At 39.5% G+C, this 24,818-nt stretch overlaps 1 protein-coding gene across 2 annotated transcripts in view; it reads right to left on the bottom strand.

Moving 5' to 3' along the window:
* The window catches only part of QSOX2 (quiescin sulfhydryl oxidase 2), a 36,735-nt gene extending 17,886 nt beyond the window's left edge, over positions 1–18,849 (bottom strand). The window contains exons 1-6 of one of the 2 annotated variants that reach the window (XM_039507077.1): positions 18,529–18,849; positions 8,866–8,966; positions 6,495–6,543; positions 5,141–5,246; positions 4,856–4,946; positions 186–331 (exon numbers count right to left, since the gene is read on the bottom strand). In XM_039507077.1, coding sequence (XP_039363011.1) covers positions 186–331; positions 4,856–4,946; positions 5,141–5,246; positions 6,495–6,543; positions 8,866–8,966; positions 18,529–18,790 — 755 coding nt within the window. In that variant the 5' untranslated portion in view covers positions 18,791–18,849. Of the gene's footprint in view, positions 1–185; positions 332–4,855; positions 4,947–5,140; positions 5,250–6,494; positions 6,544–8,865; positions 8,967–18,528 lie in introns of both variants that reach the window. The other variant, XM_039507076.1, reaches the window with a different exon arrangement.
* Positions 18,850–24,818: the final 5,969 nt, after the last annotated feature.

The raw sequence follows: 24,818 nt of genomic DNA, 5'->3' as shown, positions 1-24,818 counted from the left end.
TAAACTTCAATCAGTAAAATGAACTGATCACATATTGGGATACATTGCCTTTATTTAAATACACAAATAAAACCTGGTTATCAAATACATTCACTTGTATGCAAGGAAACTAAGGCAACGGTTTTAAAGCTTAACTGAACCCCTCAAAGTACTGCAAGTATCCCTTACAAATATATAGTACTTACATGTTAATTAATCCGTGGGACCCGTTTGGATAGATCAGATAACATGAAGGGATTGAGGTAATACCAAGTTTCTCTAGAAAAGCCTTATCAGAATTCAGCACTCTCTTTACCATAATGTTTTCATACTGAATCAAGTCTAAGATCACCTGGGTGATGAGAAGACAACACAGGAGAGTTACACACTGTTCAAAGAATATCCAATTCTTGTAAGAAAGGACAAGTATATTACAGGGAGTGCACCATACTTTTAAGTAAACTAAGCTGTTGATAGAACCACCTTACTATTCATCAAGTATATGTATATATTAGGACTGTCGATTAATTGCAATTAACTCATGTGATTAACTCAAATTAATCGTGATTAAAAAAATTGTGATTAATCGCAGTTAAACAATAGCATACCAATTTAAATTTATTAAATATTTTTGGATGTTTTTCTACATTTTCAAATATATTTATTTCACTTAGAACACAGAATACAAAGTGTACTGTGCTCATTATATTTTATTACAAATATTTGCACTCTAAAAATGATAAAAGAAATAGTATTTTTCAACTCACCTCATAAAAGTACTGTAGTGTGATCTCTTTACTGAGAAAGTGCAATTTACAACTGTAGAATTTTTTTGTTACATAACTGCACTCAAAAACAAAGTTAGAGCCTACAAGTCCACTCAGTCCTACTTCTTGTTCAGCCAATCACTCAGACAAACAATTTTGTTTACATTTATGGGAGATTATGCTGCCCGCTTCTTATTTACAATGTCACTTAGAGTGAGAACAGGCATTTGCATGGCACTTTTGTAGCAGGATTGCAAGGTATTTACATGCCAGATATGCTAAACATTCATATGCCCCTTCATGCTTTGGCCACCATTTCGGAGGACATGCTTCCATTCTGATGATGCTCGTAAAAGAAATAATGCACTAATTAAATTAGTGACTGAACTCCTTGGGGGAAAATTGTCTCTCTCCTGCTCTGCTTTACCCACATTTTGCGTTATGGCAATCTCGGATGATGACCCAGCACACGTTCGTTTTAAGAACAATTTCACTGCAGATTTGATGATACGCAAAGAAGGTACTAATGTGAGATTTCTAAAGATAGCTACAGCACTCGACCCAACGTTTAAGAATCTGAGTGGATAGAGGTGAAAAAGAAGTGTGTGTGTGTTCAAAACAACAAAACAAAATCAAACACTCCAATGTAAAAAACTAAAAAAAAAAAACAAAAAAAAAAAAAATCAAAATTCTGAAAAATGAAATGAACAGGTCCTGCGCAAAAACATTTCAGCATCAGAATGATGGCATGTCATCATGGGATCATTGGAGATGCATGAATGATATGGGGGGGACATCTGAATCTTTAGCACAGCTGGCACATAAATATGAATACGCCATGGCCACACACAGGTGTACAACACACTGCTGCAAACACCTGTTAACACAGTCACAACACAATGTAACATGTACATGCAAATATACACAAACTTGACTGAGATGAAGTGAACATGAATATCTGAGTGACTGACTTACTTACTTTTTTTTTTTTTTTTTTTTTTTTTTTTTTTTTTTTTTTTTTTTTTTTTTTTTTTTTTTATTTTTTTTTTTTTTATTATTTTATTTATTTTAATATGGATACTATTTTTCAAAATTTTAATGAGAAATTTTTTTACTTTTTTTTTTTATTTTTTTTTTTTTTTTTTTTTTTCTTGATTTTTTTTTTTTTTTTTTTTTTTTGTTTATTTCAAGTCTCAGTCTCACATGAGAGAAGAGAGAGAGAGAGAGTGAGTCTGTGACAGAGGCCCATGACAAATGATGACATGATGATGTCACACACACACACACTGTGCTGACATGTGACACATTACATACATTTTTTTTTTTTTTTTTTTTTTTTTCTTTTTTTTTTTTTTTTTTTTCTTTTTTTAAAAATTGTAACAATTTATTTTTGACTTTTATGTTTAGAAAGTTATGACTATGACTTGTGGACACAATCAAGGACTTGAACGTCTACATCACTTGAACATTAACTCCCAAAATTATGCTTGCAAATATGCAGGCCCAGTTAAGATTCCGATGAACATTTGGCTCACAACTCTCTCTCCATTTCAGTCATTCAAGGTCCCCTTACTAGAGCCATCTTCCTCTCCTGCCATTCCAATGACTGTCCTCCACAAATCTGTCTATTGGCTCACTCTTACCATATCAAATCAAACTCTTAATTCTCATCTACAAGGTCCTCAATAATCTTTTGTTTACTTCTCTTTTATTTTCCACTCTGCCCTTCTCTGTGCCCTTCCCAATCCTCCTTTTCACTTCCCCCTTGTTGCCCCTACACACTTGGCTTTATACCTTCTGCTATGCTCCCACGTTACCCCTCATGCTTGGGAGGTACTCCCCATAAACATCCACAAAGCCACTCCATTACTCTCCTTTGCCAGAATGCCTACAAAAACTTGACAACAGTTAGGCTGCTGGTGCTTGGAGATCACAACCTATCACTGTAGCCAGAACTCTCTCATTGTTTCCTTACATTCCTCCGTCAGTCTGTCTGCATCCATCTGTTGTCTCTTATCTTATACTTAGATTGTAGCCTCTTTGGGGCAAGGCCAGTCTTTTTGTTCTGTTTGTACAGCACCAGGCACAATGGGGTCCTAGTACGTGACTGGGGTTCCTAGGCATTACAAATAAATAATAATACAAAAAAGAATATGCTGCTTCCTATGCCTTAAACTCTCCCCTAGATCCATTCACCTCTCTTCTCCAGCTAGCTCCTTCAAACCCATCTCTTCTCATTAGTGATAAACACCTAAACCTCCCTCTCCTGAACTATTCTGCCATGTGTTGTGTGCGTGTCTTGTCTTATTGAGAGTGTAAGCTTCTAGAGGTGATGTGTGTGTCTATTTCACTGAAACACTGTATGTAAACTTAGAACACTATACAATGTTAGTAGAATTTCCATTCTTGACCGCAGATACCATCAGAGTATCTTCCATTTTTCAGAAGGCAGAGAGCAGAAGGCAATAAGACTACAGAATGGACAAAATAAAATGCGAGAAGCTTTGTTACTGACACCTCCTTGTATCTCAGTAATGTCGATTTTCCACAATTAACCACAGTGAACCAGCGCCTGGGAAGCAGTCTGCTTCTGAACCTGGTTCCCAAAGCCGGCAGCACTCCACACTCTGGTTGTGCCGCTGGCCAGCTCCTAATCTAATGTAATTAGACGTGTCAAACACACACTGCACGTTTCTATACAGATTATGCCTAGTAATCATGCAATTTGTTTTCGTTACTTGTCCTAGATTTTGGCAGTAGTAGAAAACTAACAAAAGTCGTGTAGGCTAACTGCAGCTCTTTAGACTGTGACATGGGGCCAAACCAAATTTCATAAAAAATTAATTCTCCACCTCCTCATACTTCAGTTCAAGATGCTGAAAATATTTACTATCCAGTCTACACTGGAATGATGGCACAACATTTTGTAAGTGTCCTTAAGTTTCACATTTAATCAGGCAATGTGGCACATAAAGCTACCCCATTCATGTATAGCAAGATTTATACGCAGGGGTTGACTATCATCTCCTCAATGCAAGGACGATGTTGTCTAGCACACTGTAGCACTGGCATTATCTACATCTCTCCCACCAAGCAGCTTGTTTCAGTCTGGCATTTTGAATCCCATAGTGGTTTCAATACTGCTCAAAAAAAAAAAATGCTTGTCCCCTATGCAGCACTCCAATATCCATGGTTAGTTAATTCGTTGTTGGCCCTTTCCTGCAGTGAAAGACCCTGCTGTGTTCTTTACTTGGCACATCCAAAGGAAGGTTAAGTACCCCAGAGGGGTTCTTACCTCACTTACTTGTTACAATGACATATTTAATTGCTTCACTGATTGATATCAATCACACACAGAAATCTATGGGCAATCAGCCCCTGACTCCAAGAAACATATTAGCAGCTTGGGCCAATTTGAGACATTAAATAAGATATGTATGAAAAACAGCATATTACCACATTATAACAGCATACAGGATATGCAATACCCTAAACGTAAGATCATACAATTCCTGAAGTCTCTACTACACCTCAGCACAAACTAAGCTAAGACCATCATTATCCAAGAGTTCTACTACAATATTCTGCATTGTTTTGGTGGCTTTTTTATTTTAATTAGTGTGTTGTATGGACCACACAGAAGATTATACAGACTACAGTAAAATAACGATGTTGCAAAAGCTGACCAAAAGGAACAAACTTTATGAATGGTTTTCTAATAGTGATAAAGCAATGTCATTCATGATCTGAAATATTTTTCCTATGATGATGTGAGGTTTGACAGCCAGAAGTATTTTGCTAATATTGAGGAGGATAAACTAAACTTCCACTAAGGTATGAAAGGAATCCAAATAGCCAGAAAAGTAAAATTGCATTTCTTTAAAAAACCACACTCCGCTGTGACTAAAGTAAAAGCCAATGTCTTATGGCATCACATGGCTTAGTCATATTCTAAATGCATATGATCTGGCTTTCACAACTTACATGCCAATCCTGCAAGCAGGCGCACCTTTATTCACATGAATAGTTCCACTGACTGAATAAAATACAACCTCAATTGTATTATTCATGATTTAAATATTGGATTAAATTCACAAGTCACACATTACCTCTCGCCCAACATAGGAGTTACTACTTTCAACCACAATGGCAGTATAATGATGACTATTCTTGTCAAAAAGAGAAGCAATCTCACTGGACCTTTTAAGAAAAGAAAAGCTATTTAGCACATGAATAATTCGATGTTCTCATTGGCCACAACATGAACTTACTCCAAGTATTTGTTAAAAAGAAATACAAAAACCATTCTTTATCCTTGGAAACAGTCCTGACATTTTATTTGAATAGTATACTAAGTGTACAATATTTTCTGTTATTTCAAACAAGATTCTTACGGAATTGGATCCAAGGGAGGGCAAGCAGGTGGTCTTGATTCTTGGGAATGGTTCTGTAGAAAATCAATCATCATCTGACGAACGGTTTGGAGCTCACGATCTGACCCTGCTAAAAACAGATAAATAAAGAACTATTCAGAAGACAGAAAAGTATCACTAAGTTCAGGTTGTCTCATTCTCTGTTTGAGGGGGTTTTTTAGTTAAAAAGCTAGGTGACAATGTTTGTTTTAGGAGGGGGTAGAAGTACTTTTATTTATAAGATTAAGTTTGCGGACTTTTTGTAGAAGTTGTTTTCCCCAAGAGCTCAAAAATACCAAAGACATTTCTTACTCAAAATAGCTCACCTGCGTCTCATCAGTTTCATCTTCAATACATGATCATTTTGCTTCATCCTGGTCTGCACTCACACACTAACAACACTCATAGTGGCAGGAGTTCAAGCAGCTTTTTTGCAACGGAGATGTTCAATGACCAAATGAACGCTTTCTGTTTGCACGCTGGCTAACAGCAAGCATTGAACATTTGAGCCATTGGTGTAACGCTCTTAACAAATGGCCCAGGTAAGGTAACAGCCAGCCACAAAGGGCAATACATACTGACGGGGTTTTGAGTTTAACCTAAGGTTTGAAATTGAGCAGGGGGGCAGGGGATTCCTTAAACTTTTTTGCCAACAGGAGCAACCCACTCGCAAACCCTAAAAATAGCAGGTACAATTGCAATAATATTCTACCAGAAGGGTCAATGGTGCAGGTGGTCTGTTTTCTGACCGCTGGCCTTTTATATGTTAGTCCATTTGAAAAGATGTTACTTTAGTCTGTAGCCAGACCACTTCACAGTGTGACCATATCAGAGCCATGAAGTCCAACGTTGTTTAACATTTAAATGAAGGACTTCTAATAAATTCAGGTGCTGGAGAAAGTAGAGCTGGTAAATCAGAAGGTGGCAATCTTCCATTGAAGTCAGAGCCAAGCAAGTGCTTCAACAGGGACACCACACTGCTGAGAGGTATGTGTTTTTTTAATGAGATTTAAAATGAAGGATCTGCCCACTTGTAGCAATAAAATACTACAAGGTATTTTAAAAGCACAGAGGTGTTAACTCTACCGTCCCGGACAAATGTAAATTCTAGCAATTACATTCTGCCATCTAAAATTTCCCCTGCAGTTTCATTTGCAAAGGATATTTTAACCTTCTATTCTAAACAGTTGCTTACTGTGCTGTTAAACAGCCCGTGTATTCCACCTAGGGATGCCTGAATTTTATTGATGGGTAAAGAAATCTTGTTTATTATATAATGTACTCTGGGATAGTAGGATAAATGCTTTTGAGATAGGTTAGAGTGGGGTTTTCTTACCTTTGTAATTTTCCCCAGTTGTGAACTGCTTTGTAAATGCTTTGAAGTACTGTGGGGTGAAAAAAAAAATCCTTTGAAGATAACTCATGGCTCAAGGGGAAAAAGTACTTCAGGAAAGCTCAGTTCAGAGGCAGAACACAATTTCATGAGTTCTTGCTTTTTACAGTTTTAATTCATCACATATTGTTACTCAGCTTACAGACAAGCAGAATATACAACTGAAATTTTACTCTTGCCTGGTAAATTCCAAGGGCTGATCTTCAGCTAGTGTGGGTATAATGGTTGCTGATTTACACCAGCTGTGGATCTTGCCCATTGATCCTTAAACAATCAAACTCTTATAAGTCAAAAATTTCTATAATTTAACAAACTAGTAACATAAAATTCCATATGGATTTTCTCAGGAAAAAACAATTTTCAGAGGCATTTTGAAAAAATTCAACTGAACTCTCCAACTTCATAGACAAGGTTAGGATTGAGAGGTTGACTCATACTGATGATTTACTTAGCAATACCATTAACTGATGGATGCACTTGATAGATTGGACAACTGGTCTGAAATCAACACAATGCAAGTCAATAAAGACAACTGCAAAGTTTCACAGGAAAAATTAAATGCACAAATATAAAATGGGGAATCACTGGCTAGGCAGTAGTACTTCTGAGAAGGAGCTGTGGGTTACAGCGGATCACAAACTGAATAGGAACCAACACTACAGTGCAGTTGCTAATACCCTGGGGTGTATTATTAGGAGTGTCATATGTAAGACACAGGATGTGATTGTCCGGATCTAGTCGGCACTTGTGTTGCCTCAGCTGTGTCTGGTTTTGGGCCCCACATTTATAGGAAACCGTCCAGAGCAACAAATATGATAAAGAAGTTTAGAAAACCTGACCTATGAGGAAGTGTTAAAAAAATGGGAATGTTCTGAAGAGGACATAGTAAATCTTCAAATATGCTAAGGGCTGTTATAAATAGGATAGTGATCAATTGTTTTTCATGTCCCCTGAAGGTAAGACAAGAAGCAATCAATCTGCAGCAAGGGGGTTAGGTTAGGTATTAGGATAAACTTTCTAACTAAAAAGATAAGTAAGTACTGGAATAGGTTACCAATGGAGATTGTGGAATCCCCATCACCGGAGGTTTTGTTGGACAAATGCCTGTCAGGGATTGTCTAGATTGACTTGGTCCTGACTCAGCATGCGGGGCTGAACTAGATGACCTCTCGAGGTCCCTTCCAGCCCTATGTATCTAGGATTCCATGCTAAAGAATACTGCTCACACCCTAAACATGCTTAACTCCCTCTAGTGGTTAAAACAAAACACATAATGCAACATCACTTCTACCTATTTTAAAAAGCAAAACATACAGTGCTTTGGGAAGAAATGAGTCAGGTTTTGGTCTCACCACATGGTAAAAGAAAACAAAAATCACCATTTTTCCCACCACCAGAAGAACAAACAGTTTTTATATTATAACACCTCTCTTCTGCCTTCTCACCCTACAAACTTTTTATTGAGATTCTCCTTGTCCCCCATTTTATTCTCATATGGGGTAGATGATGATGACGACGACACACACCAGGGAAGATCAGTAGTATGGCAAAAACAGAAGTTCATTTTCATCCTTAGATGCAAAATTTCCGTATTAAAACACAGTTCCTGATTCTCTTGGCAAACAGTAGAAAGTATTTTTTAATTTAATTCAAGTGAACAGTGAAGTAAAAAGTTAAGAATGATATAAGGCTAGTGAAGGATTGAGCCGAAGATTACAAAAAACTAACACACACTCCCTCATTAAATCAGCTACTTGATTCCATCTTTGTCCCTGATGTATCAGTTTTGAACTACTGGATTTACCCTCATGTCACTAACTGAAACAAAATGTATAACTCTATTAATGTTGTTTACTATATATGGATCTTTACATATTTAACAGCCAACAAAAATATATTGCATCCAGATACCTTAGTGATAGGAGACTCAAAGATGCTTTAAAGAATATATTGCTTCCTGGGCCATGTGTCTTATGTTTGAAAAATTCTAATTCAGCGTTTAGGACAATCGTAAGTCCAGCTGATTCAGATAATTGCATCATCTATTCCATTCTATTGATTAACAGAGCCTGAAAGCATCTTTTATTATAATCACAAGAATCTTTGCAGAAGAAAAAGCAAGCACCCAAATCCAAGAACAAGTACACAATATTCTGGGTAAATAAGTTTGCTCTGTTTTTAACTACAGGTAGGAGGTTCAACAGTTGTAGTTTGGAACATGGAATAACAGAAACTGTTTGAGATTTATAACAAGTATTTTTTTACAAAATGGAATGACCACCACTTGCCTGATGCTGTATATCGTGTTACTTACCCTAAAAGTTGGATAGTAGAGAATACCATATTCTTTACAGGTCTCATAGTTCTCTTCCTCCCCGCAATCCAGCACACCAATCCTGATGGCAGGTTCCCAGTCTGAAAATAAATAAAAAACACATTTACTTTTTGGTGCAGTGGTGACCAGGCATCCTATCTTAGGTCATGCTCTGGCTTCCATGGAAGTCAATGGCAAAACTCTCACCAACTTAAATGGGGTAGGATCAAGTCGTAGGTCTGCGCACATCTGTCCTACATTTGCACCCTCAATAATAATTTGGCTGATGAATTTTGAAGACTAACTAAAGATGACATCTACCACAAGGAGAGAAGTATTTTCAACAAATCTAAAGAAAAAGAAACCCAAAGCAAACAGTTAGACTTCAATCTCAGGTTGCTGGCATTTACTCAGTCCAAGTGGATGAAACAAGGCCCAACACAACACTAATAAGTGGTACCGTATTCTCTGGTTTATCCTGTCAGCTAAGCTCATTATTCAGTTAATTGTATTCTTCATGTCAGTTTTCCAAGATGAACATAATGGTCACCCATCTGCATGGCTTTCAGTTACATGGTTACATAGATGATGTATAATCTATCAGAGCTGATGGTAACATAGACCTGCTTTTTGTTGAACTTGTAACTTATTCAGAGGCTTACAAAATGGTGCAATGCCTAATTAAACCACAAAGCTCACATTTTGATTAATGAAAGTGCTTTTAGATGTAAGTACTGTCCGAGGGCATGCTGGATGGAACTGGAAAGTATCTGAGCAAATACAGCACCATGAAGATTAACTGGGGTGTAGTTTCAAGTTTTGTAAAGAGTTTTATTGAGAATAACTACAAATATTTAGAATGAGAAATCGCTTGAAACATTCTTACACAAACCATTTCAATGAGAGAACCTTTGGAGGACTTTGATAGTTTGTTTCTTTCCCCCTTTATCGGTATTTTAAAGTAATATGGTGACGTACCTGCTGCCAGCAAACATTTAAATGTATTAAGCTTCATTGCTAAGAGATACCTCTGCATTGTACAGAAAAATATTCAATCTTTTAAAAATAAAGTTCTGTTGCAACTCCCGCTCTCCAACAACCTTCCTCCCCTACCTATCTAGAATAATGGGAGAAAACAAAGGAACATTAAATGTCCATAACTAACCCAGAGAAGTTTGGAAAACAGCCATGACAACTCTGGACATCCTCAAGGAGGGAGCTTCAAAAGCCAGCCCTCAGCATAGAAAAGGTCCCATCACCAGCATGTCCTCCCCCCACAACAAGAAACAAGAACTCAGTGGGGGGAGGAATAGCTCAGTAGTTTGAGCATTGGGCTGCTAAACCCAGGGTTGTGAGCTCAATCCTTGAGGGGGCCACTTAGGGATCTGGGGCAAAAACCAGTCCTGCTAGTGAAGGCAGGGGGCTGGACTCAATGACCTTTTGCGGTCCCTTCCAGTTCTAGGAGATAGGTATAGCTCCAATTATTATTATAAATAGCGTGTGTCACTTTCCTTGCTGTACCATCAGTTTTATCATTCTTTAGTGGCCTTTAAAGAAACTTGTGTTTCTTGTTGGAGGCCAAAGATAAAAGGCTTGACATTTGGAAAAGGATCATTATCACTCATTTTCATTACTCATTTTGTTGTGTGATAGAATATGCTTATTAGGGATGAGTGAACTGGCTCAGATAAATTAACACCATTGTCCCTCAAAATTTTCATCCAAAACTTTATTCAGATATTTTTTAAGACATTAGCTCGACCTATTTCCTCTATTGTTTTTGCCCACGTATGTCCTCCAGGGACCGTGAAGTGTAAATTCCAAAATGCTGAAAATCAAGCTGTTCTTGTGAGATTTCCAACTCAATTTTGCAGCTCCAAGTAGCTTGGATATTTCATACAGACATCCAAGCTTCTGGAGCCTTTGGTATTCAAACACACTGTTGACATTTAAGTCCTATGCCTAGGTGTGGTACCAAAGCAAATGGATACATTCATGTTATCAGCTTTGCATCAAGAACTTTAGAATTGTCAGTATTTTTTTGTCCCAGAGTTCTAAACTTAGCAAGCACAAGAAGAGCTAGGTAACTTTTACTGTAATTAGTGCAACCTTAATGTCATGTCAAAATTGCTAGACTGTGAACAAAACAAGTGTACAAACAATTTTTTTTGGCTATATCCATAACTTAATAGGATGTAGTCTCTCTTTGGCATTGACAGAGGAATTCTTACAGCAGTATCATAACTCAAGGCATTTTCCAGAAGGTTTTGTTTATAACTAATTCCATTCTATTTTCATCTGGCAGACTACAACAACAGTTTTAACAGACAGCCTCAAATATTGTTTTGTAGGCTCAAACTGGATTGTTCATGCAGTATTCTCACATCACACCAAAAAGCATCTGACAAAAAGTGTCAGTGCTTGCTGTCCTCAGGACAACGGAGGCAGAGACTTAAAAAGGACTTTCCATTCAGTGTGTCAAAAAGGTGAGATCGGGAAAGTTATGGTCTTAATAACTGCCTCTCCTAAAGTTTATTTCTAGGCAGAAGAAATGACTGCTGTTGCAATCCCTTACCCAATTCAATGCATGCCGAAGTGGTACAAGTTTTTAGTACTCTGCACTGAAGGTCTACAGCATAGTTTACAAAACTTAGAACCAATAGTATACAATTGTTCACACATGTCTTGCAAGAATTCTAAATCTTTCTATCCTGGTAAAATTATCATCTAGCTCTGAGAAAAAAAGCAATAATATGTACAGGAAATAATTTCTTGTCTTCAGGTACTGACTGTTGGATTAAAGACCAATCTGAAATACAGTCTAATAATCTCTGGATACTTTATATGTTGGGAGTCAGGAATAAAGTCCATAATTATGGAAGCAGAAAGCTATTGTTCACTTCTCCTAAAAAGAATAACTTGTATAATATTGCTGACTTAGAATGGCTGATACAGTCCACATCTGCAGATCAATATTTTCAGCATAACAATGTGCTCACCAAGCTATTCCTTCTATAAGAATAAAGCATTTGTTTTATTATTATGAAGGTAGGATACCCATCTAAGAATAATCAGGGATTTTTTGTTAGTGATAACGCATAACACAGTATGAAGGACAAAAGGAGAGAAAACTTCAAAATGTCTGCATCATGATCAATAAGCAAAATCATAGTGACATTTCATGCCATGTTGTGCAATCATTTAAATCCGACTAGCTTCAGTAGGTAATTTCAAACCCTAATAAAAACAATATCATACAAATTGCACTGGAACAACAGATCACAACTTTCTGAATTCTCAAATTGCATATAACTAAACTAATGTAGTTAATACTATCATCCAGTTGGTGTAACAGATGGCAACCATACACTTATTTGAGGAAAAAACGTTTTAGGAAATATTCACCATGAAGAGCTGTATTAATGTTTATTATTCCAGTTTCACAGTGAAACAGCTCAATGACATAAGATACAGTAATACACCTCCCTTCTTGCTGTCCTATACAAAAAGAAGTTGTGGAATGCAAGCATCCATCTGTAGGAGATACTGAATTTTATCTTACAAGTTATTTTTCCATGTAGGTGCAGAGATGAAGCTAAGGCTCTCCCTCCCGCTTCCCAAAAGTAAACAATAAGGCCACGCACTTAATAGGGCTTATAATATTTTAAAAGCAATTCACAGCTGGACACAGTTTTACAAAGTTTGGTGGTCACATTTTGGTGGTCACACATTTTATAGAAACTGCACTTCAGGACTTGATGAGGGTGGAAAGCAATTTACAGCTCAGGTTCTGCTAGCATCATTGTCTCATTTCCAAAAAAATCTGTTTATACTATGCAAAGAAATGGTGCTTTCATAGTCATGCTAGAAATGTCTGTCAAGTGTGGTGCAGGTAGAACCACATCTGGTGTCTGATCACCATTTCTGAACACTGCTGTAGCTAGCAAAGTTCTGCAAATGTAGACAAGACTTAATCTGTACAATTGTTCTTGGATGCATAAGAATACAGGAATTTTCTTTTTAAGCCACTCCCTACTACACCAGTATGTCGAAGGAGAATCCTCAAGTAGTTACTTTAAAATACTGAAAGAAGAATCCAAACAGCTTTGGCAGAAGTTGAAGATACATCTGTCACTATTAATGCTAGTGTCTTTGGGAGTTTTTTCTTTTACGAATTCCTGTGAATCAACAAACTCCTTTAATTTAAAAACATACTAAAGTTAAACTTGCCTCTGCGTCAAAGGACATGAAAATTTCATTAAGTTCAAAACTTGATCGACATTTCTATGCCAGGCTGCTTTTGAAATTTAGCGTGACCTTTGTTTTTCTTTGAAAGCACTCCTGCATTTTTATCAGGAAGGATGGGGCAGCTGATTGAGAATTTCAGTTGTGGTGAACATGCCGACAGCTGAACAGGCGCCAGCAGTAACTATAAGCATCCTAGAACAGATGGACATGTATTCACAGGAACACAAAAGATACAACAGTCTATTTTATCAAATAAAATGCAAAATTTAAAAAAAAGTTTGGCTTCATGGTATCTGTCTCATTCAACTTTTACCACTCCTCCTCCCTTTTCCACCTGTCTTGATCCCCCTACACACAATGAACAGAAGCACTATAAACCTAATGCAAATAGCCTACTTTACAACAATGCAAGCCCATCACTAGCTAAATACTTGGGTTAAAGAGCACCAGCTGGGATGCATGCAGTTTAGCATTCACTTCTGTTAAAAGAGCCTTTAGTTTTCTAAGGGAAGTGAAACCCATGCTTCTGTTCACCTCTGTAACATGCAGCCTAAACTGTACACATTTCATTTGCAATGGCATTGCAGCCTACAACACTACTGCATATTAGATTTTAAAGTGATATTGGTATTACCGGAAAGGCCCAAATAGATTTCAAAGAATGCAGAATGAAAAATAGTACCAAGGTTTTCCGACGCTGCATTACTAAAGAGTTAAAAATTTAACATGCCACATCTCACACGCCAAATTTAGTCCAGTGCTTCCAAAGTAACAGCAATACTTTGCTATATATTTAAATACACTGGAAATTGTTCCAAAAATGAAAGTTAGGGATATCAATGGAAAACAATTTCTGATACACATTACATTGGAGGATCTCTAAGTACCTCATGTGTATCCTAAAATGTGTGAAAAAGGAAATTCAGTAAAATTATTTAAACAAAGACTATTACTATTTATTCTGAAGAATTTTCCAGCCTCCCTTATAGATCCCTGCAAATATAAAAATACAAACAATAAAAAATTCAAAGGCTGGTCAAATTGACTGTATTTAGATAAAACCTATCAACACTTTAGAATATTAAGTATCCAACATATCAACATCAAAACATTGCTAAAGAGGGAACACCTTTTCACAAACCTTCTTCTCTTATATACTACTGGCATTGCAGTATTCTCATTATTAATTTTTAGTAACAGATACGACAGACACTGCAGGACTTCCCTTTATTAGTATTCCCTAATGATCAGGTGTGGAACTAGCATGAAAGTCTATTCCTGTACTATACAGCTTCTCCTGAAAAGGTGTTCATTTAAGAAACAAGAAGGAAGACATAAGTGCCAGCTTTGGCAGCAGTGGGTACAGGGTTTTTCAGTTATCTCTGCACTGAGAACTATTATGTAAAATTCCAGGCCCAAAGCAAATTTTACAGACAAGTTTTAATTGCCTTTAAAAAATAGCAAAAGTAAACTTAAATAGAGCAGCAGTCCTGGAAACTGTTTTAATATTTAGTATTTTAGCAACTGGGCACCATCAGGACCAACTCCAAAATTAATTTTAATGTTTATTTTGATGGAAGATTAGATACCTAAATGAAAATGTAAGTTTTGATGCTCCATCAGTGTATGTGGCATTGCATAAAACAGCCATGGTTCCTGCTTTCAGTTTTTGAAGTTTGCAGTTGTTACTGCAGAATTTGAGACCTTCAGAAAAGGAATAAAGGTGAACTACACTAGCACAGGTCTTCTCTATATAGAAAAGCTGCACCAATTTAACTAGATCAGTAAAAGCGGCTTTAGTTCAATCACTGCAACCCCCTTGTATGGACACTGTTTCTGTATAAGAGTGCCTTATATTGATTTAGAGATCCATATGTCTTGTCAATGTGGTAACTACAACTGAAATACCTAAAATAGGTTGTAAATCACATCTTTATTTATTTCAGTGTAAATCTGTGTGTGGGAATTTATTTTGGCTTAGGTGCCCTATTTTGATATAACAAGTCAAAATATGACTCTCTTCATCTGAAATAAACGTGTCCACACTCAAACTTTCCTCAAAATAACTAAGTGTGAATTATAACCAATTTGTTATTTTGGTTCCAGTTGTCATGTAGACAAGCCCTAAGAACAGCCACACAAAGGGGATGCACCATATTTACAAAACAAATTCCTAACTCAATTTAGTTAAATCAGTACAATTTACTTATGTGGACAAGTGCCAGGAGATCTGAAACACGTTTTAGTGTTTGAGTAAAACACCCATGAAAGATAAATCGGAGTAGTCTCCCCTGTGTCAAATATTTTCCATTTCCTTCCTCATTGTGGCAGCTCACACGGGTTTCCTACTAACATCAATCTTTCCAGACACTGAGACAGAGAAGTTATTTCAGACACTGCCCTAACCAACTGCACTGTTAGTAGTGCCCATTTTGGTCTGACAAACTGCTAATGCAATAAAGTCTGCCAATCACAAAAAAGTAAATCTTTTAGGGGGAAATTTTCAGATGTGGCTAGAAGCACAAATCCGTCCTCCCACAAGGTGCTCCCCCCAACCCTGCAGTTGCTCACAATAATATAAATAAAGTTTCAACAAAGGTCTCATCCTAGGAAGTGCTGAGCTGAACTCTATGGCTATATTTGCAAAGAGCTGCGAGCTCTGATGCATTTAAAGCAAAACGCCTTTTTCAAAACTAATAATTGGAACCCATATGGTGCTGAGTTAAGCACAGACAATGACTCCAAATAAGATGTTCCATTAAAAATAGGAATTTCACAAGAGAACAAAGGTATCTTTCCTTACAAGTCCCAACATGCACAGATTTCTCTGGAAATCACCCCATTTTGCTATTAAGAGTTGGAAGATCCTCTCTCTTCCACCATCTCTCTTTCAAATTCCTCTTCAAACCACATTTCTACCATTCAGTCTATCAAGCTTAATGCACCGCCCAGGTAGTGTGACCAGATGTCCCGATAAAATCGGAACTATCCCGATATTTAGGCATTTGCCCCATGTTTGGTTGGGATGCAATTTGTCCCGATATTTCACACTCTGGTTTGTTTTGTTGGTTTTTTTTGCTCCGCCGGTGACCCCCACTCCCATGTGTCCCGATATTTTCTTCCTCTCATCTGGTCACCCTACGCCAAGGTAGTTTTCTTTTTATAAAGGTATTTGCATTTGATTGGTCATCAGTAATGTCATATTGGACTGAAAGCAACTTGTGGCAGCGATCTCTTCCGGTGTATATTCTCTGTGGCTCTGAGATGACTGTCAGTGCTAGTTCAACGAGTAAAAATAGTAAAATAATAATACCTTAATTGACTAAATATACACCACACCTAGGGAAAGGGGTAACACAACTTTTTTGGCACACAAATCAAATACCGATTATTACAAAATGATTCTGTCATGACTGCTGGCACATTGTGCCGTCTCACACCACACACACAATGTCTGCCTATTTTCCCATTGTTATTCTTATCCAACACTCCCTTTCGGAATGAAGCACTTATTTTTGCTTTGTGCTGGGACCTGAGTGTCTGTATTAACTGTAAGAGCACAGAAGCGAGAGATAGCACTATTAGCAGCCACACTGTGTAAGAGTCACTGTTCCAGAAGGCCACAAGTGAAAATTCATGACAGTGTCAAGTAATACGCGAGAAATACATTGAATGAGCTGCATATGGACCCACCCTGCAGATTAGCCACCAGTGCTGTCTCAAACTGGGCTAACGTTCATCCATTTAACCAGTCGGTTCTCAAATGTGGCTTTCAATTCATGTTAAGGGAAAGGCAAACTCATGTCAAGGATGATATAAATCTTGTGGCTGGTGATCCAGGAAGCCAGACTGCGGATGAAAAATTCAAGTGTTCTGGACTGGAGAAGTTTAAAATGTTGCTGAAAAAGTTATTAGTAAGAAAATATACATTTTAACTATAAGCAATGAAAGCTATTTTTATGTAAAATTAACAAGGTGCCATGCTGATATATAAAAATAATAAAAGGAAATTGTTAACACAACACCCAAAAGAAAGCCAGGCACTTTTCATTAATCAAATATTATACATTCATTAATGGGATCAGAAAGTTCATTCCTGGGGGGCAGCACCCGAGTGAAAACCTATTGTCAATATAGGACTATAGCATTTCATTATAAGGAAATAAAGGTGGCTTCTCAAGACATACATGCTCAGATTGTTAACAGGAATTTAGTACAGTTGACATATCATTTGACAAAATTCTGTTCTATTCAGGTTCTTAGGTGGTGCCCATCATCAGGGTATCTGAGCACTAAATCCCCACGCCTCTGAGATTTTGGCTTACAGTTAGTTTGGATTTTTACAGTACTTAATTCTTTTCTATCTTCATTTCTCTATACAGCTCTATGCAAGTGTTCAGTCTTCCTTTTTATATTAACAAAGCTTAAGTTAAGTGACAGCACTGCAGCTCAAACTATTATTTCGTTATTTGTTTAGCTCTCAAAATAGGGTAGGCACTTTACAAAACATACAGAAGATGCAGTGCCTGGAAGCGTTTACAATCTAAATATACCACATATGCTGTTAGAGCTTCCACTTGTACACTGTGAAGCACCTGGATACTGGATATTTGCACATACACAACACCCCAGCAGTGGAATTCGCTTCTTCATGACAGTGAAAGCAGCGATTCTTTTCTTCTTTTTCTTCCAAACTTAATTTGAAAATATTATTCATTATTTCTACTGTTGTTGCCATTTATCACATATTGCTCCTTTCTGGGCAGTTCTTTGATAAAGTGACAAGTGTTTTGCAAATCCACAAATAAATAAAATAAAGTGGGGGCAAACTGGGATTTGGGGTATAATGTTGAGGTAGGTCCTGATGTCCTTGTCCAGGGTTCTGCTGGGGTGTGTGCAGCCCCTACAAGCGGGGCAGATGGAAGTTGGACAGGTTAGGGGAGTTTGCTATGGGGACTGGATTGGTGATGGGATGGCGGTGGCTGCCATGCTGTACATTGCTTGGAGATCTACCAACTAAAACCAGCTCTCTACGTGCAGAGTCATATTTTGACAGTTGCTTATTATGGTGGCTAGCTGTGTGAATGGGGATTGTGGGGGCGGTAGGATCAGTGGCGTTAGGGGGGGACACACCCCATTACTTTACACATCCCAAAGCACAGATCTCACGGGCAGGGCAAAGCTGATGCGGGTGGCGGGGCTGGGGGGGAGTAGGAGAGGCTGAAATCTTCTCTCGCATGTGCAGCCAGGGCGAAGTGCTGCAGTGGGGGCGAGGGGGTAGGAAGCGGGGGGATCTCCATGCACATCCCCAGCCAGAGCCTGCACGGGGGAGGGAGGGCAGAGGGGCACGTCCCCGGCCTAGGCGGTGCGGAGGAGGCCGGGCTGGGCTCCCCGGGGAAGGGCTCCGGGACTCACCTTTCACGTCCCCGGCCAGGGCTCGCCAGGTCGGGGCGAAGCCGATGCAGTGGCCGCACGACGAGCTGTAGAACTGCAGCACCCAGGCGGCCGAGGAGTTGAGCAGCGCCCGGCGCACGGTGCCCGCCTCCAGCACGGTCAGCGGGTCCTCCCCGGGCCGGTACAGCCGCGCCGCCTCCCCGCCCAGCCCGGCCGCCGCCACCAGCCCCAGCAGCAGCAGCGGGGCCGGGGGGCAGCCGCCGCCAGCACCACCACCCGCCATGTTGGGAGTCGAGGGGAGGGGGAGCCCGGCCGCCGCTCGCCCTAGCAACAGGCCGGCCCTGGAGACGGGCCTAGGCCAGCAACCGGCACCCGGCTGGGGTTGGCACGCACGAGGGGCGGGGGCAGCGAGACACGCCCCCCAGGGCTTCCGCACTGACACGCCCCTCGGATGAGGGGAGTCACTCCGAATTAGCGCCCCCTCCTAGGCACATTTGACACGCACGACAGATAAGGGGGGAGTCACCCCGAATCAGCCCTCCCTCCGCACTAGGACTTCTGCACTGACTGTCCCACAAATGAGGGGGCGTCACCCCGAATCAGAGCCCACCTATTCACACAGGGCATTGCCCCGCAGATGTGGGGGTCAGCCAGAATCAACATCCCCCAGTCATTATGTAACCCAAACATCAGCATTGCCAGCCCCAAGCCTTCAAAAATCAAGGGATATGCTACATAATACATTTGGGGTTCTGTTTATTTGCCTCCTGGCTTTCAAGTCTTTAGGGGATTCTGTTTTTGAGCCTTTCTCTGCAGCCATGAGGCCTAGAAACTTACTGGCTTTTTATTTACTTGACAGGCAGGAGTTGCACCTAGTCATGGGATTCCAGGAGCTGGGACTTTAAGAAAAATGCCAAATATCATGAGACTTGAGATAAGATTGTGAGAATTGGGGAACGCTGCCTCCAAGTGAGGGAGAGTCACTCAAAGAAACTCACTCCAATGAGGGAGTCATCCCCAAAATGAAGAGTGCATCCCAAAACAATCACTCAAATGAGGGGAGACCCTGCAAAATGAGAACAGGTATCCCCCTGAAAACAGAGGGGTGCTACCCTGAGAATTGTCCCCCACCAAAAAAATTGCATCTTGTGCCCTCAGTGAAGCTGTCCTGTCTGCCCTAAATGAAGGAAAGCTCCATATAAATGAAGTGGAGTCTACTCCCCCAAAAGAAGTTGAGTTTCTCCCTTACACTGGTGAGACTCAGAAGCACTGTAAAATGTTGCATGGAAACACACACTCACAGCCAAAACTTGCATTATAAAAGGGGTGCTGCTTTAAAAGTATCTCATTCTTATAATTCCCCAGCTAAAAAAAATTCCCCCATACACACAGTTCAAAATGGGGCAGAATTCCCTACTCCCAAATTAGGATCTGCCCTAATTTATGGTGGCTACAGCCACAGTTGTCACTGGGCTACTCAGTGGCCCGGAAAAGCTTGACAATCAGCATTCCAGACACTTCCTCTTCTACCTCAGATGTTCTCCCATTCATATTCAGTCACTCCTTCAGCATTTCCATACCCTGGGGGCTCTGTGTGTGGGGTGTCCTAGGGCTGCCTGCACCAGCCCACCCCTGTACAGGCACAATTTTCCAGGGCCTGTTCTGCCCCCTATGCGCCCCCATATGCAATCAGAGGAGCGTAAAGGGGGTCACAGTTAAGAACCTCACAGTGGCTGGACTAGTGCGTCCATTGGTAATAATAGCTAAGATTTTTTTTTTGCATATTCTAAAGACTGATCTTGTTTTCCAAGGAAATTCTTGACTATACAATTAAGTAACAAGAGATGTTGTCATGGAAGTGCAGGAGAATGAACAAACACCAGAAACATGTCTATAGTTTCTTTTAAAAATTAAACATTTATTATGAAAATAAAAGTTTTTAACTTCATGACATTTCTTCCTGGCTCATGGAGAAGAACAGTTTAAAACTGTGTCTGTGAGGAGTTGGGATCAATTCTACTAAGAATCATATTTTAAATTGTAGAACTCAGCAGGAGAGAGACACTAATGGGACTTTCAGCACACAGGACATGATAAAAAGGCTGACCAGAACTCCCCAAGTTCTAAAGAGGACTTTTGAAATATTGTCCCTTTTAAGTCAGGTTGGTTATGAGCTAGTAATGCATTTCTAACACCTCCTGTAGCAGTAGCAAGCATACCAAAGCCTCCTTTCATTTGTAGATGTAGGATTAAGGATTTTCATTACATTACCAAAGAGAGAGAATGTTCCCCAGAGGGAGAATTCAAAGGACTCTAAGAACTCTCATAGATTCAAATAAAGAATGAAGTCACCCAAAACCCATTCTTACTTTTGCTGTTTAGGGTACAGACAAATTCACCTGTCAATACTTCAGGGTAAAATATTAAACATATGGGGACAGATTCTTATCTCAATTACACCAGAGTAAATTCAGATAATGGAATCTACTTCCATGATAACTTACTTTGCATTTACACTGATGTCAATGTCCACATCATGTCTATAGCGCAGATTAGAACCTTACAAATACATAACATAAAATAAACACATAATGCTGAGCTGAGAATCAGAGACCAGATTCTGCCACCTTTATTGCTACTCATGAATAAATGTGTAGAATTGGGTTGTCTGTTTATATTTGTCTGTATGTTTTTGATTTGGTGCATGCAATGTCCTTTGACTGAATATTTGGTAAGGGAATATATTTTAATTGCAGCAAAAAAGTGAAGCAAAGTGAAATGGACCAGATGAAAGAATGGGGAATAACATGGCTGAAAATATATGGCTCTGCAAGCTGCGTAAATGCAAGAAAACTATGGATGCTGACTCTGCAATAAAATGACCCTTTCAGCAGATAGGCAGTTTGTTGCAGAACCCTGAGGGCTTGTCTACATGAGGAAACTGGCTGGCAGATAGTGGCATAATTATAATGCAGTAGCTATGCCAGTATAACTCCTCATGTGGACACACTATTCTGGAATAAAGTGATTTTGCTCCAGAACAGTGTCTACATGGAGGGGAGGGGCGATATCAACGTTGCTATAGCGATATAATTATACCACTATAGTGCTGCTGGTCAATTTCCCTGTATAGTCAAGCCAAAAGAATAAAAAACCCAACAACTTTGGGTAAAATTCACAGAGGACCAATCCAAGGGCCTATACATCCTATTTTGCGGGCATAGACTTGGGCTGGGCTCTGTGGCTGCTTCTAAAGGGTGGAATTCACTCCTGTGCAAGCTACAGAAATGCCAGGAAGGAGGAGAATAACTAATAGAAATGAGCTTCATTCCTTTGACCTTCCACTACTTCTGAAACTCCTCATACAACCAGCTCAGGTGTGTCCATGATGGTGTGATGGTGGTGAGTTTTAAAAAAACCCACCCAAACAGCAACAAAAACACACAAAACCCTCATGTATTTGTGAATCTAATTCCCACTGTGTTAGGGTTAATAGGGATAGCGATTCTCAGTCCAGTCACAAATTCATTGTGCATATTTGAAAGTGTTCTTTACACGATTATTATTATTTGTTATCATAAAGACTCGGTGCTCTAATCCTGGGCCAGGACCCCATTGTAGTAGGTGGTGTACAAACAGAACAGACAGTCCCTGCCCCAAAGAGTTTACAATCTAAGCATAAGACAGGAAATAACAGATGGATACAGATGGACCAACAAGCAGTACAAGGAAACAATAAGACAATATTGGCCAGTGTGATAGGCAGGGGTCTCAGCACACCAGGTGCCTTACCCCTGTTAATTTTTTTGTAGGCTGTTTGTTGGCAAGGAAGATAATGAGTTAGTTTTGCAGATGTTTACAGGGAGTTTACAGGGAGTTGTGCAAGCATGAGGGGCAGCGTAGGAAAAAGCATGAAGGTGGACAGTGGAAACCGGCATTATGGGCCGACTGGAGGTTAAACATTTTTCAACACTGAAGTTTCGCCATCACCGAAACAGAAATGAGCAAAAGTTCTTGGGATGTCAGATACTTTTTTGCATTTGGCTAGATCTGTATTTTGAGAACAAATTTCCATATGGCCCTTTTTGCTATATATTAGTTGCTTGTAGCTGCTGTACCTTAAATATCCAACAGGCCAAATTCAGAGAAAACATAAATGCTGGTCTCACCCCTTGATTTATCCTTTACTTTCCTGTTAATTGTTTCACCTGCTACTCACTTCTTTGCCACCCCTTAGCAGTCTATGTTCCTTTACATCTACTTACAGAATTGTAACTTACGCCACTCTTTATGTCATCTTTTAATTTGATCCAAAGAATTGTCTGACTCTATTTTTATTGTATATCCAATGCAACAAAATGAGATTGTTTCAATAGTGGAGTCTAAATTAATCAGAATCTCCTAGTTGCTGCTAACGAGGAATTTAAATTGGTGATGTTTAAGGTATTTTAGAGTGCATTTTATTCAGAAGAAGAATTGTTAAATGTGTGAGACTGAAAGAGATGGATTACAGGAAAATTAAATGTAGGGTTTAACTGAGAAATAATCATTTTCTATGAAAGATAATGACTTCTCTTGAGGCTAGTATCAAGATTTATTGACCCAGGAGGTTAATATTGATCAAAACCAAGGCAAGCAAAATATTAGACCTTGAAATAAAGTAATCTTGATATTGAAGTCTTGCCACTGCCTGAACAGGTCAATATATCTGGGTGCCAAAGTCTAAGGCTTTGTACACATAATGGTGGAGGATATTAAACATGTCTGACATGTTCTGTGTATAAACTTTTTATTCCCATCAAGCAGCAGTTACTTTATAGCTTTGTCCTTCTTCTATATATAGCTATCCTGCAAAGGTTCAGGCTTCACTTAGGTTCCTGATTGCTGCTGTAATGGTCATCTCTCTCAAGTGTAACATACAGCCCTGCAATCTGAATACTCTAAAATAAACCAAGCCCTTGAGGCACTCATTCACATATATAAATTATACTCAAAAACACTTCTTTATTGCTAACTATATAACAGGAATCTTGATGATGCTGGTACTAAATAATAAGAAAGTAAACTTTGAGAAAACTATGGTTCTTCAATATATAGATGTGTTACTGTACCCAACAACTTGGCTGTAAAACCAGGACAGGAGCAAACTGTCCCAGTCAGCTAGATGGGTTATTAACTCACAGAGTGCTAAGAGATGGAGCTTGAGCCAGCACTCTGGTCACTCTTTGCACCAATTAGGTTCCTCCAGAGAAAGCCTGGCTAGTCAGGGGTGTGCCTGATTACTAGGCTAGACTGGGATTAGGAAGTTAAAGTGTGAAGTAGCAGGGAAGTAGTTTGAAAAGAGCACAGGAAGGAGGTGCTTGGGGGCGGAAGGGAAGTGTATAGCCAACCAGCACTGGGTAGGGTAAAGGGAAAGCTCTTCTCTCTCTGTCAGAAGGGGATGATGATTCTGTGACACTGTAAATAGAATTGCTGCATGAAGCTATAAGGGTGGTGGTGGTCGTCATTGCTATAACACAAATAAAATACACAACAGTGGTTACAAACCAGAGGTATCAAAGCCATTTGTGCAGGAAGACAAGCATGGAAGGTCAAACACTGTTGTACTGACAATACGAAAACCTTGTTGTTGGAACAAAGAGCTGAATTACCATGAGGATAAAAATAGGAAAATTAACCTCCCCAAAAGGACAGAGGGCATGTAACACTGCACCCTGGGTGGATCACTGGCATCAGGAAGTGAATCTGGGAAACCAAAGCATGAGCCTCTTCTACCTAAGTTAAAAGACCCTGTACTGTTAGCCAAGGCTGTAGCAGGCTCAGCAACCTCTGCATGTGGTCCAGTTGCAACTAGCTAGGGAGTGAAGGGCGTGTGGATTACCATCACATTTATTTTAGCATTAACAGTCTTCCAAGCTGCCTCAGTCTGTGAGAAGCGACTCAGGGACACCCTTCCCTCAGCCAGATGTTCAGAATGGGATTCCAAATGTTCAGAACACTGTAACCGAACCAGTAAGATGGCACGCATGTAAACAGGAATGGTGCCAGAGTCCACGACAGCCATCTTGTTTTGGTTGCAAGTACTATCCTGCACTCACACATAGCTCTCTTGTAAAAAATTGCCACGCATTTCCCTCTTGGTATCTATCAAACAGTTCCCATCAAAGCTTCCCAAAGCAGTGACTTGTGGGAGCTTTAGCAACTCTTTCTGTGTACCAACAGAATTGTTGGGGAAATACCTGATGCCTTCTGGGATGAGGGTGGGAGGGCAGTTTGCACTGCTGGGGTTATTACATCACTGGGGTGAACAC

Source organism: Mauremys reevesii, linkage group 19 (genome assembly GCF_016161935.1).
Source record: "Mauremys reevesii isolate NIE-2019 linkage group 19, ASM1616193v1, whole genome shotgun sequence".
Classification (NCBI taxonomy): domain Eukaryota; kingdom Metazoa; phylum Chordata; order Testudines; family Geoemydidae; genus Mauremys; species Mauremys reevesii.
Note: the sequence above shows the minus strand (reverse complement) of the source record. Positions and strands in the feature narration are given on the sequence as shown.